General features: G+C 41.9%; 1 protein-coding gene across 5 annotated transcripts in view; it reads left to right on the top strand.

Annotated features, from left to right (window-relative positions):
• Nucleotides 1–12,756, top strand: part of TENM1 (teneurin transmembrane protein 1) — a 1,288,567-nt gene that overhangs the window by 963,772 nt on the left and 312,039 nt on the right. For all 5 annotated transcript variants that reach the window (XM_077285119.1, XM_077285117.1, XM_077285116.1 and 2 more), the window contains 3 exons: nucleotides 2,771–2,956; nucleotides 5,997–6,020; nucleotides 9,776–9,922. In XM_077285119.1, the coding sequence (XP_077141234.1) occupies nucleotides 2,771–2,956; nucleotides 5,997–6,020; nucleotides 9,776–9,922 (357 nt within the window). The remainder of the gene's footprint in view (nucleotides 1–2,770; nucleotides 2,957–5,996; nucleotides 6,021–9,775; nucleotides 9,923–12,756) is intronic.

Here is a 12,756-nt window from a genome sequence, read left to right as displayed (position 1 = left end):
CTGAACTACTTTGTGTTTTCAGTTGTATGCTACATAAATGGGATGTTTATTTTGAAAAATATATTTAAATGGAGAAAACCCCACAGGTATTGAACAATAATAGAAGCGGAACTAACATTTATTTTACATTGTTTAGAACACCGAATATCAGAAGTTGTTTCTCGCTTTAGAAGTTGATCTGATTGCAGGTAGAACTGGAAGTAAACAAGCAGTAGATCCTTTATGTCCCTTAGCAAAATCCTCTCTTACATTTTGAGAAGAAGCGTTTCAGCTACACGTGTCTTCTGGGGTCAGCCTTGTCTGGATGCAGAAAATGAATAATAAAAGGAAGTTGCAATGAATAAAAGCTTTCATGAGACTGCTGGAGCAAATGAGAACTGACACCGCGGTTCTCCGAGTTGTAAATTGCCCAGCTGCTAACAGTTTGTTTTCATTTCCTCTCACTTTGTCTGAGCAAACCGCAATGAGAATGTTATCAATGGGGATTTTAAATAAAAATTTTAATAGGGGCTGTCTCAAATTCACAAATTTGGTGAAATTGCAAAGTGCTTGTAAAAACGTGCAATTTTCCCCAATTTAAAAACTCCCTTCACTCTTAGGGCTCTTTTGCGTGACCGCATTTTGCATCCGAGTGCTGTTCGTGAAAGAAACAGTCAACATTCGGACCAGTGTTATTCCATGATTAGTGCCGATAAATTATTTTTTTCCACTGATTTGAATCTGTGTGCGAACAAAAAAATCACAGCATGCACTAGTTTCTTGTGTAAACGAGATGAGACTCGCCCATTCAAATTTATAGGCGTGTTAAAAAAATTGGATGCCCTTTAGAGCCACAATATAACATCAGATTTTTATGGATACAATGCTATTTTATATCATCGGAAACTGTAAATTGTATTATACTGATTGAGAGTTTGCTGGCAATGCTCAGTGTACACAGGAAGCTGTCGATCAGTGGTGGGGGGCGGAGTTAAAGCCCCGTCACACATAGCGATTTACCAACGATCACGACCAGCGATACGACCTGGCCGTGATCGTTGGTAAGTCGCTGTGTGGTCGCTGGGGAGCTGTCACACAGACAGCTCTCTCCAGCGACCAACGATCAGGGGAACGACTTCGGCATCGTTGAAACTGTCTTCAACGATGCCGAAGTCCCCCTGCAGCACCCGGGTAACCAGGGTAAACATCAGGTTACTAAGTGCAGGGCCGCGCTTAGTAACCCGATGTTTACCCTGGTTACCAAAAAAAACAAGCAGTACATACTCACCATCTGATGTCCGTCAGGTCCCTTGCCGTCCGCTTCCCGCTCTGACTGAGTGCCGCCGTACAGTGAGAGCAGAGCGCAGCGGTGACGTCACTGCTGTGCTGTGCTCTCACTGTACGGCGGCACTCAGTCAGAGCAGGAAGCAGACAGCAAGGGACCTGACGGACATCAGATGGTGAGTATGTACTGTTTGTTTTTTTTTACATTTATGCTGGTAACCAGGGTAAACATCGGGTTACTAAGCGCGGCCCTGCGCTTAGTAACCCGATGTTTACCCTGGTTACCAGTGAAGACATCGCTGGATCGGTGTCACACACACCGATTCAGCGATGTCAGCGGGACCTCAACGACCAAAAAAAGGTCCAGGCCATTCCGACACGACCAGCGATCTCACAGCAGGGGCCTGATCGCTGGTACGTGTCACACATAGCGAGATCGCTATGGAGGTCGCTGTTGCGTCACAAAACTTGTGACTCAGCAGCGATCTCGCTAGCGATCTCGCTATGTGTGACGGGGCCTTTACACTGGTTAGCCTGACCGGCCTGCACGTGAGACCTAGTCAGGCAGTGATAATCTCCAGCTGATAAAATATTGTATTAAAACCACAACACAAAGCCTAGTAACTTACACGTTCCTGGAATCGGGATCTTTTTCTCTATATTATGCTGCTCTTAGATTAAATACCAAAAAACTACTGACAGATTCCTTTTAAGACTGTATTCCAATTAATGACTCAGTGTCACATATTAGAAATTCCCCACTGTCACAGCTCTCATTTCTGTGAAGCAGATATCCTCATGGGAGAAAGAGTTATCATAACCAGTCAAAATGAAAAGTGGAATTGTTGTTGGTTCCTGTTTTTTTTTTTTTGTTTTTTTTTAGTTATGTTTTTGTTTTTAGTAACACTTTTGTTAAATCTTCTTACAAAGTCCTTGTCATTTCGTAAAGCAAATTATACAGTCCCAACATATGACAGTAGCCACATAGGGAGAGCATGTCATATCACATATCACTCATTTCATTACCTCCGCACTTGCTCCTTCCGTAATTAGCCTAAGTAAAGTCACGCAGTAGAAGTGGCTCAGCTGCCGCCAGTCTCTTCTTGTGTTTTCTATTTTATACACAGATCAATACATATTTTCGGAGTTGAGAAGTGATTTCTTTACCCTCCAGAGTGCATTTTCTGCTTTCCCATCTATCACGCTTCTAATGCTGGAACGCTGCCCAAGTGCAATACTTTGTTGAGTCTAAGTTAACATTATAAATGTGACAGATTCCCAGTTGTCAACTAAGTGAAATTTGCATTACAGTTTGTTTTCCTACAGAAAAAAAGCAGCGACGGGAAAAGCGCTGCTTGTAATTGAATTTACTCCTGAAAATCAGTGTTGCTGTGTTAGGCTGTGATACTCTTAATAAGGATTTGCATAGCTTTAACTACATTGGCAGAGGTGAGATTAAAGCGTTTGCGTGCCATAATAACACCCTGTCTCATTATTGCTCCTCCAGAGCTGTGTGCGGTGGACTGTGGAAGTCACGGTGTATGCTCAGGAGGTGTCTGTCAATGTGAAGATGGCTGGGGAGGAGCCGGCTGTGAGGAGCGCACCTGTCACCCGAACTGTGCTGAACACGGTCAGTGCAAAGATGGAAAATGTGAATGCAGCCCAGGATGGGAGGGAGAACAGTGCACAATCGGTGAGTTATTTCCTACAGTACTCTAAATGTATCTGCTGTGTATAAACAGTTACTAAGAATTATAGATTTGCCAAAATAATAATAATAATTAATAATAAGACCTTGAACGTGGCCAACCCTGATTTTCAAGAGCATCAACTGAAGCATCTACTTGAGTGCAAAAATGGAAAAATCTTAAGACAGTTATAAAAGACTCGAAGGCAGAATTGTACCGTAGCCAAGCGTTCTTCACCCAAACAAAGGTCGGGTTAGCTTATTTGGTCCTAATCACACAGGTTTCTATTTATTTTTTTGCTTTTGTCTCTTGTGGTTTTGACAGTGTTACGTTTTTTATTTTTCAGAATCATGACTTACGCATTTCTGTGTATTTGATGTCATTTAGCTTGGAGGACGTATATAGAATTTGTTTCCGTTTTTTATACTATTAATCGAGATAGGCAGATACCTGGATGTTCAGGTCCAACGGGTTCGGCACAAAGTTCGGTTCGGGTACCAGAACAGTGCCTTAACCCAGACCCCATTCACTTGAATGGGGGGCCCGGACATCCAGTGTTTGCCACGCTGTCATGTGCATAAGAGCGCGGCAAACACTGCTTCTCATCGGAGGTCATGTCTATAACCTCACATGATTAAAAACAAACTTGTTGAATCCTTCTAAGCTCTATGTAGAAACGTAAAGCTTCTTTTCCTCGCATGAGTCATCATTAGAACTACAATTCAACCTCACCGCAAGGATTTAACAAGTTAATTGTTAATGACGTGATGTCATAGACCTAATAGACAAGAAGAAGTAGCTGTAAAATGAGCAATTGTGAGTAACAGTGCTTTATAATATGATGACTGCAATATATTAATAGGACAAAATTTTTGATGAGAGGTCTTCGTTAAAGGGGTGGTCAAGCTTAGGCCAAAAGTCTGCAGGCACGGTATGTGACTTGAGGCTGCTGAATTGTGACAGTGTGCAATGGTGGAATGCGCACACTGTTAGGATTCCCCAGTATTCCAGGAATGAGCAGGCGGTTATGTGACTGCATGTATGTGATTGGACTAGACTCATTTGTCTTCTCTCAATTTACTTCTGTGTTGAATGAAGATGGACGTGACTATTCAGAACGTGACCGCAAGTGTGCAAATCGCATTCCTGTAGTGACGTGACTGCTTGGGAATCATGACAGCGTGTGTACTGAGAGCTTACACTCACAGAAAGTGACTTCAGACTTTTGTCCCAAGCTCTGACAACCTCTTTCATAAGTGTGACTGATATTTTTAATGGCAAGAATCTAAGATGGTAAGAAAAGTCTGCGGGGCTATTCTTGCTGTCAGAAAATAATGAAAGTCTGGTTTCAACGTGACACATTGTGTAAAAGTCAAAGGGGTCCATTAGGATCTATCGGTACTTGTCTGGAGATGGATCCCGAGGAATCTGTGCACCAAATATGAAGATGAAATGTACAAAGTATGTTGTATATTCTAATGTAAAATAATAATTATAAAACCAGGAATATGGAATAAAAATAGCGTTTGTCTTTCTTACGTGCAAGATTTCAGACTAATGATTCCTGCCTCCAGGCCTTCACTTTGGTAAAACAAAACAATGAAAAGAAACTTTTAATGACTAATTACATTTCAGATTTATATTTTCGTCCTCCGATTCAGATTCAGAAACAGCGAAGCTGTAATTGGGATATATCTGCTGTCATGTATTACTGTCTATGTTATGGCATCCCATCATGCAGTGTTTTTAGCATAATTAATATAATGAATAATTGTCGGTATAGAACTCAGAATTCATTTACATAATACAGCTTAAATAAAACCTTTAAAGGGAACCTGTCACATTGGAGATGGCGGCTGCATGTTATAGAGCAGGTGGAGCAGAGCAGACTGATATATACAGTAGATCTGTAGGGAATGCTTATTCTGGCTATCCAGTGCAGTGGGCGTCCTTCATCTGTGATTGACAGCTACCTCTGCATACTTACTTATATATAGTAGGCTTAAAGGGAACCTGTCACATTGGAGATGGCGGCTGCATGTTATAGAGCAGGTGGAGCGGAGCAGACTGACATATAGATCTGTAGGGAATGCTTATTCTGGCTATCCAGTGCAGTGGGCGGCCTTCATCTGTGATTGACAGCTACCTCTGCATACTTACTTATATATAGTAGGCTTAAAGGGAACCTGTCACATTGGAGATGGCGGCTGCATGTTATAGAGCAGGTGGAGCGGAGCAGACTGACATATAGATCTGTAGGGAATGCTGATTCTGGCTTTCCAGTGCAGTGGGCGGCCTTCATCCGTGATTGACAGCTACTTCTGCATGCTCTCTTATATATAGTAGGCTTAAAGGGAACCTGTCAACAGCAAAAACGCTATTAACCTGCAGATATGGTGCTAATATGCAGGTTAATAGTGTTACTAACCTGCCCGGTGCTCACACATAACTGAACGTTGAGGTGAACAAAAGGAGCTTTATTCTCCCAGCCAGCAGTAGGTTTCAGTCACGGGAGTGGCGATGGCACAGGGTCAGTCACAGCTCTAAGTATACAGGGCGCAGGCTGTAACCGTACCCCCGGCCCTGACTGGCATTGGCTCTGCAATATATTCAGAGCGCTGGCTAAACGTGCATTGGTGCCACCCCCATGAGTGAAACCTGAATGCTGCCAGGGAGAATAAAGTTAACTTTTTCCCCAAAGCGTTGGGCTATGTGCAGGAGCCGGACAGGTTAGTAACACTATTAACCAGCAGATTAACCCCATACCTGCAGGTTAATAGCGTTTCTGCTGGTACAGGTCCCCTTTAATGTCACTGATTAAGACCGCCCACTTGACTGAAAAGCTCAGTGTGAGCAGAGACATGAATAAATAAAACTCAGCTTATACTGAATCTTTACCCACAAAATTCTATATCAATTTCCTTAGCTCTCCGTACCCATTAACATGCTGGCTGCAGATTGGACTGCAATTTAAATGTGACAGGTTCCCTTTAATTCAACAGTTGTCCATATTATTGACTTTCTCTGTTTGCCTTTTCTTTGCAGCTCACTACTTGGATGCTGTAAGAGGTATGTTCTCAGAAACAAAGATCACAGTAAAATAAAATATAAGCCACGTATGTTCACATATTATAAAGGAAGATCATTATTAGGCGCCAATGAAGAAGCCAGAAGCTAAATATTCTTTAATGGCATTTGCAATTAGTGCAGCTCTTTACACTCCTGCAATGTGGTGTTTCTTTTATTTTGCTGCACATCCTTTACATACATTTTGATACCTCACCTTTAGGCCGGCGTCACACTCAGCGTATGTAAATACGGTCAGTTTTTTACGGCCGTAATACGCAGAAAAGTCCCCAAAATAGTGATCCGTATGTCATCTGTAGGCAGGGTATGTCAGCGTATTTTGCGCATGGCATCCTCCGTATGTAATCCGTATGGCATCCATACTGCGATATTTTCTCGCAGGCTTGCAAAACCGACATCTAATGAATTTATGTGCTCAAATGTTCGTTAAAACATATATACAGTATATATATGTCATTGAGACACATATATATATATATTCTGTATTTATATTTAATTCAGCGCGATATATGTGAAAAGCCGGTAATTCAATTGCCGGCTTTTCATTTCTCCTTCCCAAACCCGACAGGATATGAGACATGGTTTACATACAGTAAACCATCTCATATCCCTTTTTTTTTTGCATATTCCACACTATTAATGTTAGTAGTGTGTATGTGCAAAATTTGGGCAATGTAGCTTGTAAAATAAAGGGTTAAATGGCGGAAAAAATTGGCGTAGGCTCCCGCGCAATTTTCTCCACCAGAGTGGTAAAGCCAGTGACTGAGGGCAGATATTAATAGCCTAGAGAAGGTCCATGGTTATTGGCCCCCCCTGGCTACAAACATCTGCCCCCAGCCACCCCAGAAAAGGCACATCTGGAAGATGCACCTATTCTGGCACTTGGCCACTCTCTTCCCACTCCCGTGTAGCGGTGGGATATGGGGTAATGAAGGGTTAATGTCTCCTTGCAATTGTAAGGTGACATTAAGCCAGATTAATAATGGAGAGGCGTCAATTATGACACCTATCCATTATTAATCCAATAGTACTAAATGGTTAATAAAACACACACACATTATTTACAAGTATTTTAATGAAATAAAGACACATGTTGTTGTAATATTTTATTAGACTCTTAATCCACCTGAAGACCATCGTCCTGAAACAAAGTTAAAAAAACAAACAACAATATTCCATACCTTCCATCGTTATGTCCCACGAAGTAAATCCATCTGAAGGGGTTAAATCATTTTACAGCCAGGAGCTGAGCTAAAGCACTCACTCCTGCCTGTAAATCCCCGGGTACTGAATGGAAAGCAGTTTGATCTGTAGTTACCTTGAGTCGCGGTGATGCGCCCTCTGCTGGATGTCCTCATATGAACTCGAGCGTGGGAACTTTTCCAACGCTCCAGTTCATGAGGACATCCAGCAGATGGCGCATCACCGCAACTCAAGGTAACTACAGATCACTCTGCTTTCTATTCAGTACCTGGGGATTTACAGGCAGGAGCGAGTGCTTTAGCTCAGCTCCTGGCTGTAAAATGATTTAACCCTCCATTATTAATCAAGCTTAATGTCACCTTTAAGGAGAAAGAAAAAGCCGGCAATTGAATTACCGGCTTTTCTCTCTAACACCGATGCGTATTTCTCGCAGGTCACACTGCTGGTCCGTGTGTAATCCGTATTTTCCTCGCCCCCATAGACTTTCATTGGCGATTTTTTTGCGCAATACGGTGACAAACGCAGCATGCTGCGATTTTGTACGGCCGTACAAGACCGTATAATATGGATGAGTAAAATATGGCTGATAGGAGTTGGGACATAGGGAATCATTGGGCCGTGTGTAGTGTTGAGCGATACCGTCCGATACTTGAAAGTATCGGTATCGGATAGTATCGGCCGATACCCGAAAAGTATCGGATATCGCCGATACCGATACCCGATACCAATACAAGTCAATGGGACACCAAGTATCGGAAGGTATCCTGTATGGTTCCCAGGGTCTGAAGGAGAGGAAACTCTCCTTCAGGCCCTGGGATCCATATTAATGTGTAAAATAAAGAATAAAAATAAAAAATATTGATATACTCACCTCTCCGACGCAGCCTGGACCTTACCGATGTAACCGGCAGCTTCCGTTCCTAAGAATGAGCGCTTGAAAGACCTTAGATGACGTCGCGGCCTGTGATTGGTCGCGTGGCGGTCACGTGACCGCTCACACGACCAATCACAGGCCGCGACGTCATCTAAGGTCTTTCAAGCACTCATTCTTAGGAACGGAAGCTGCCGGTTACATCGGTAAGGTCCAGGCTGCGTCGGAGAGGTGAGTATATCAATATTTTTTATCTTTATTCTTTATTTTACACATTAATATCGATCCCGATACCGATTCCCGATATCACAAAAGTATCGGATCTCGGTATCGGAATTCCGATACAGCAAATATCGGCCGATACCCGATACTTGCGGTATTGGAATGCTCAACTCTAGCCGTGTGTAATGCGTATTTTACGGACGTAGTTTATGCGCTCATATGTCCGTAAAACTCGCTAGTGTGAGGCCGGCCTTAGGGTTCATTCAGACGACCGTTTTAATCAGAGGAGTGTTAACCATGGTTTTGTCTAATGTCATTAGTACCCATGTTATCCTATAGGGCTGTGTACATGTCTGATTTTCTTTCCTCGCACCGAGTGGTCAAAGGGAAAAGATCACAGTATGCACAGATGGCACTCACCCATTCATGTTTACGGGTCCATGAAAAAAATCCGCTTACACCAGGATGGCATCAGAGTTTCAATTTCCACGCATTGACATCATGGAGAAGATAGAGAAACTTTTTTTCTCTCTCCGCCTCCGAAAAAATCTGATCCCACTCTGATCACTCTTTGATCCAAGGTTAATCCCACTCTGATCACTCTGATCCAAGGTTGATCCCACTGTGATCATTCTCTGATCCAAGGCTGATCCCACTCTGATCATTCTCTGATCCAAGGCTGATCCCACTGTGATCATTCTCTGATCCAAGGCTGATCCCACTCTGATCCCACTCTGATCACAGTGTGATTTGCATAGTTTGACAGATTTTCTCAGAGAAAAATGGTCATCTGCACCTCCCTTTAATGTCACAATAAGTTCATGACCGTCCATTTGTTTCTTTTACTCTCTGCATTATTAGGGAATATTTATATATTTTTTACAACATTTATTTTTATTTTTGCTCAAGTGCAAATAAATCAAAAGATAAAAGAAATTCCTGCAGTTTTGTGTTTCTAGTTCTTCTGCCCAGCTATGTGTCTCAGTTACAGTTGATCGAGCAGTGAAATGCTCGCGTGCTCGGCACTCGAATCGAGCAGGCCAGACGCTCGGAGAATAATTAGCCAGCATAATGAAAGTGAATGGCAAACTTGAGCATTTTTCCGGAGGACGGGAAAATTATCTCTTTCTCGCCCATTGCATCCTCGCCCATCACTAGTCTCCATAGCTACAGTCCACAAACCAAACCTGGGTAATGTTGGGTGTTGCTGACATGTGCTACTCCTTTCTAAAAGATGTAGTCACAAAATATCATAGCATCTATGAAGACTTGTTGCTTCATTTTTTTATTTTTGCTGTTACTGGAGCATACTAAAAATGATTACAAAAGTCTACAAAGCCGTTGGAGATACCGAGCCCGCCTGTACAAGCATTATATAGTGCTAATTCTTATTATTAGCTGGGTTATAGAGATTGTTGTTTTTTTCTTCACTTTCTTTAAGATGGCTGCCCCGGTCTTTGCTATGGTAATGGGAGGTGTACACTTGACCAAAACGGGTGGCACTGCGTCTGTCAAGTTGGGTGGAGTGGAGCCGGCTGCAATATCATTATGGAAATGGCTTGTGCCGATAATATGGATAACGACTCAGGTACCGCTCTCTTTATAGATGTGCATTCTTTTCCTTGATATTACTGAATGTTAATTACTAGAGTATACAGTTTAGGACATTTTTTAGAATAGAAAAACTTTGGACTGATGTCCGGACACCGATGTCTGCTCCCTCCGGAGTTATGAGTCTGAAGAGCAGTGTCACCCAAAAAGTTACTCTGGATGTTGTCAAATTCAGTGAGGCGTCCACCCTGGTCTCCATGCACCTCCAGCACTTGGATGCCAGGATATCTAGGATATGCATTAAAGGGGTATAAGGGGTATTTCCATCTCTAAGATCCTATCCCAATATGTAATAGGTGTCATAATAATACATGTCTCTTTCTTCATGTGCAGGCATTGCAGGACCTTAGGTATCCATGGTTACGATCACAAGCAACTTGCTAACGCACTTTATCAGTGGACGTAACCATGGATACCTAAGGTCCTGCAATTCCTGCACATGAGAAAAGCAAAAAAGCGAATTAAAAAAAATACTAACAATACTACATTTATGATTGAAGGTATCTGCTAATATTATTATTAGTATTAGTATTACTCCTACTACATATTGGGATAGGAGATGAGAATTCCCCGAAGGGAGCATTGATAGACAATAGACAGAAGCTTATTGAATGTGACCGAATGATCTTCAGTGTGCTTCTTCATGTAAATTCATAATTATAAGTTGATAATTTGATGACACTGTGTGATAAAACTCCATTTTAATATCCTTCGGATGAAGTTTTTGCACTCGGTTTCAGCATCATTGTTCTCTATAATGTAAACAGTTCTGGCAAACCATTATTATTCATCAAGACCTGCGTCTGATCTCCCGGTGTAAAGCAGTTAGATTAGGGCATTGTTTTCAGCTTTGCATTTAATGGTCCAGCAAACACATCCTTTAAATGTAAGCAGCTTCCTTCAGTCACGTGACCTCGCACAGGTTCCAAGAAAATCCAAGAAAAGAGCCGCATAATCCTTCTCCAGATCACACACAAATAAGACTTGCAGATCTTGTAAGCTTCAGTATGTGGGATGCACAACTTTCACCTGGAAAGTGAGGAGGAGAAAACAGATTTCTGACCATAGTTGTGAATATAGCGCTAAAAACAACTACTGACAAGATTACTGGACCTTTGTGACTTGAAAGAAATCTGTCTGAAAACATCATAATGTAGGGACGGAGACACTGATTCCAGCTATGTGTCACTTAATGGGCTGCTTGCTGAAGTTCTGATAAAATCACAGTTTTATAAGCAGGAGATTATCACTAGAGGACCAGTAAACTTGCTGCCATGCAGTCCTCCATATTTTTGAGTGTTGTATAACCCTGCCCCCACCACTGATTGGCAGCTTTCTGCCTATGCACAGTGTAAGCAGAAAGCTACCAATCACTGATGTGGGTGGAGTTATGCAGAGCTCAGGTAACTGATAGATCTGAAACAGAAAAAAGTTTTATCAAAACTGCACCAAGCAGCCGAGTAAGTGACACATTACAGGAATCAGTGTCTCTGCTCCTTCATCGTGCTGCTTTCAAATTGGGTAGCAAAAACTTGGTGATAGATTCCTTATAAAGGGGATTTTGGTTTCACCATTTTTTCATAATTAGTAGAGGTATAATGCTGGTACTCACCTTTCTCAGATTGCACTACAGTGCACACCACCGCTGCAGTCCATCACTAGGCTAGGTGGCTTGAGCCATTTACATCCATCAGGTCTAAATTACATACATGATCTAATTTTTCATACTACATGTCTTCTATATCCACTTCTAAAAAGGCCATTTATATTTATGGTGTAACATATCTCGGACTATTTCCGTATGTTGAATTGTCAGGATGCATCATGGTATGTTTTTATATAACTGGTTGGGAGCAGTATTATAGAAGTTGTGCTTTTGTCTTAGTACTATAACAATATGACCTAAGATCTTGTAGTTTGAAATGCATCTTACTGCCAGTACCTTGGAGCAGGACTGCGGAGCGCCAGATTTTCTGTTTTAATGCGATTTCACTAAGCTTTGCTTGCCGCACCGAGAACCTGGGGATTAACCATTGCAGGCATGTTGAGATGTGAAGTTTAGTTTTCAAACAGAACGGTAATATTCAGTGATGAAATATGGAACAGACTATGAATGCACAGTATACAGAGAGGTATGAACAATCACTGGGGCACTATGGCAAAAAAATGGACTGGCCCCAGACCTCACCTTGTTTACTGTAGTAGTGCAAAAAAAGGTACAACTATATCCAAAGGGTGGCTAATAGTGCCATTTATTAGATGCTCTGCACAGCATGGCATCCACAACATAAGAGTTCCTATAGACAGCAAATGTAATCAGCTTTTCCCAGAAAAAGGAACTTTTCTGCACCATTTTATGGCTGCTGTGGCATATACTGCACATACAGTATGTGACTAACTCACCATCAAGTCCATGAATAGCTGAAGTCTTCATAGGTCCACTGTACAATCTGTGGCCCATCATTTATCATTCTCAAAACTCTAAGAATTTGAGAAAGATTTAGACCCCAATTCGAGAAGCTGTTTTGCCAGTTTTCTGGCACAAAACACCTCGAAATATCCCAAAAAATTTTGTGCAACTCAACATTGCTCCAAAATTTTGTAACTTTTGGTGGGTTTTTTTTGCCAGTCCCGCCCAGCTTTGCTAAAATGAATGGAGTATCAGCAAGTGCCTATGTACACCTGTCTAGTTCATTAAAATTGGTGCCACTTTCATGGCATAAATTTCATCAAAAATGTGCTAAGATTTCTGGAAATGGCGCACAACAGTTGTAAGATGCTCTTCATTCAATGAGTGGTGTGTGCCTGTTA

This window comes from Ranitomeya variabilis, chromosome 2 (assembly GCF_051348905.1).
Source record: "Ranitomeya variabilis isolate aRanVar5 chromosome 2, aRanVar5.hap1, whole genome shotgun sequence".
Lineage (NCBI taxonomy): Eukaryota > Metazoa > Chordata > Amphibia > Anura > Dendrobatidae > Ranitomeya > Ranitomeya variabilis.
Note: the sequence above shows the minus strand (reverse complement) of the source record. Positions and strands in the feature narration are given on the sequence as shown.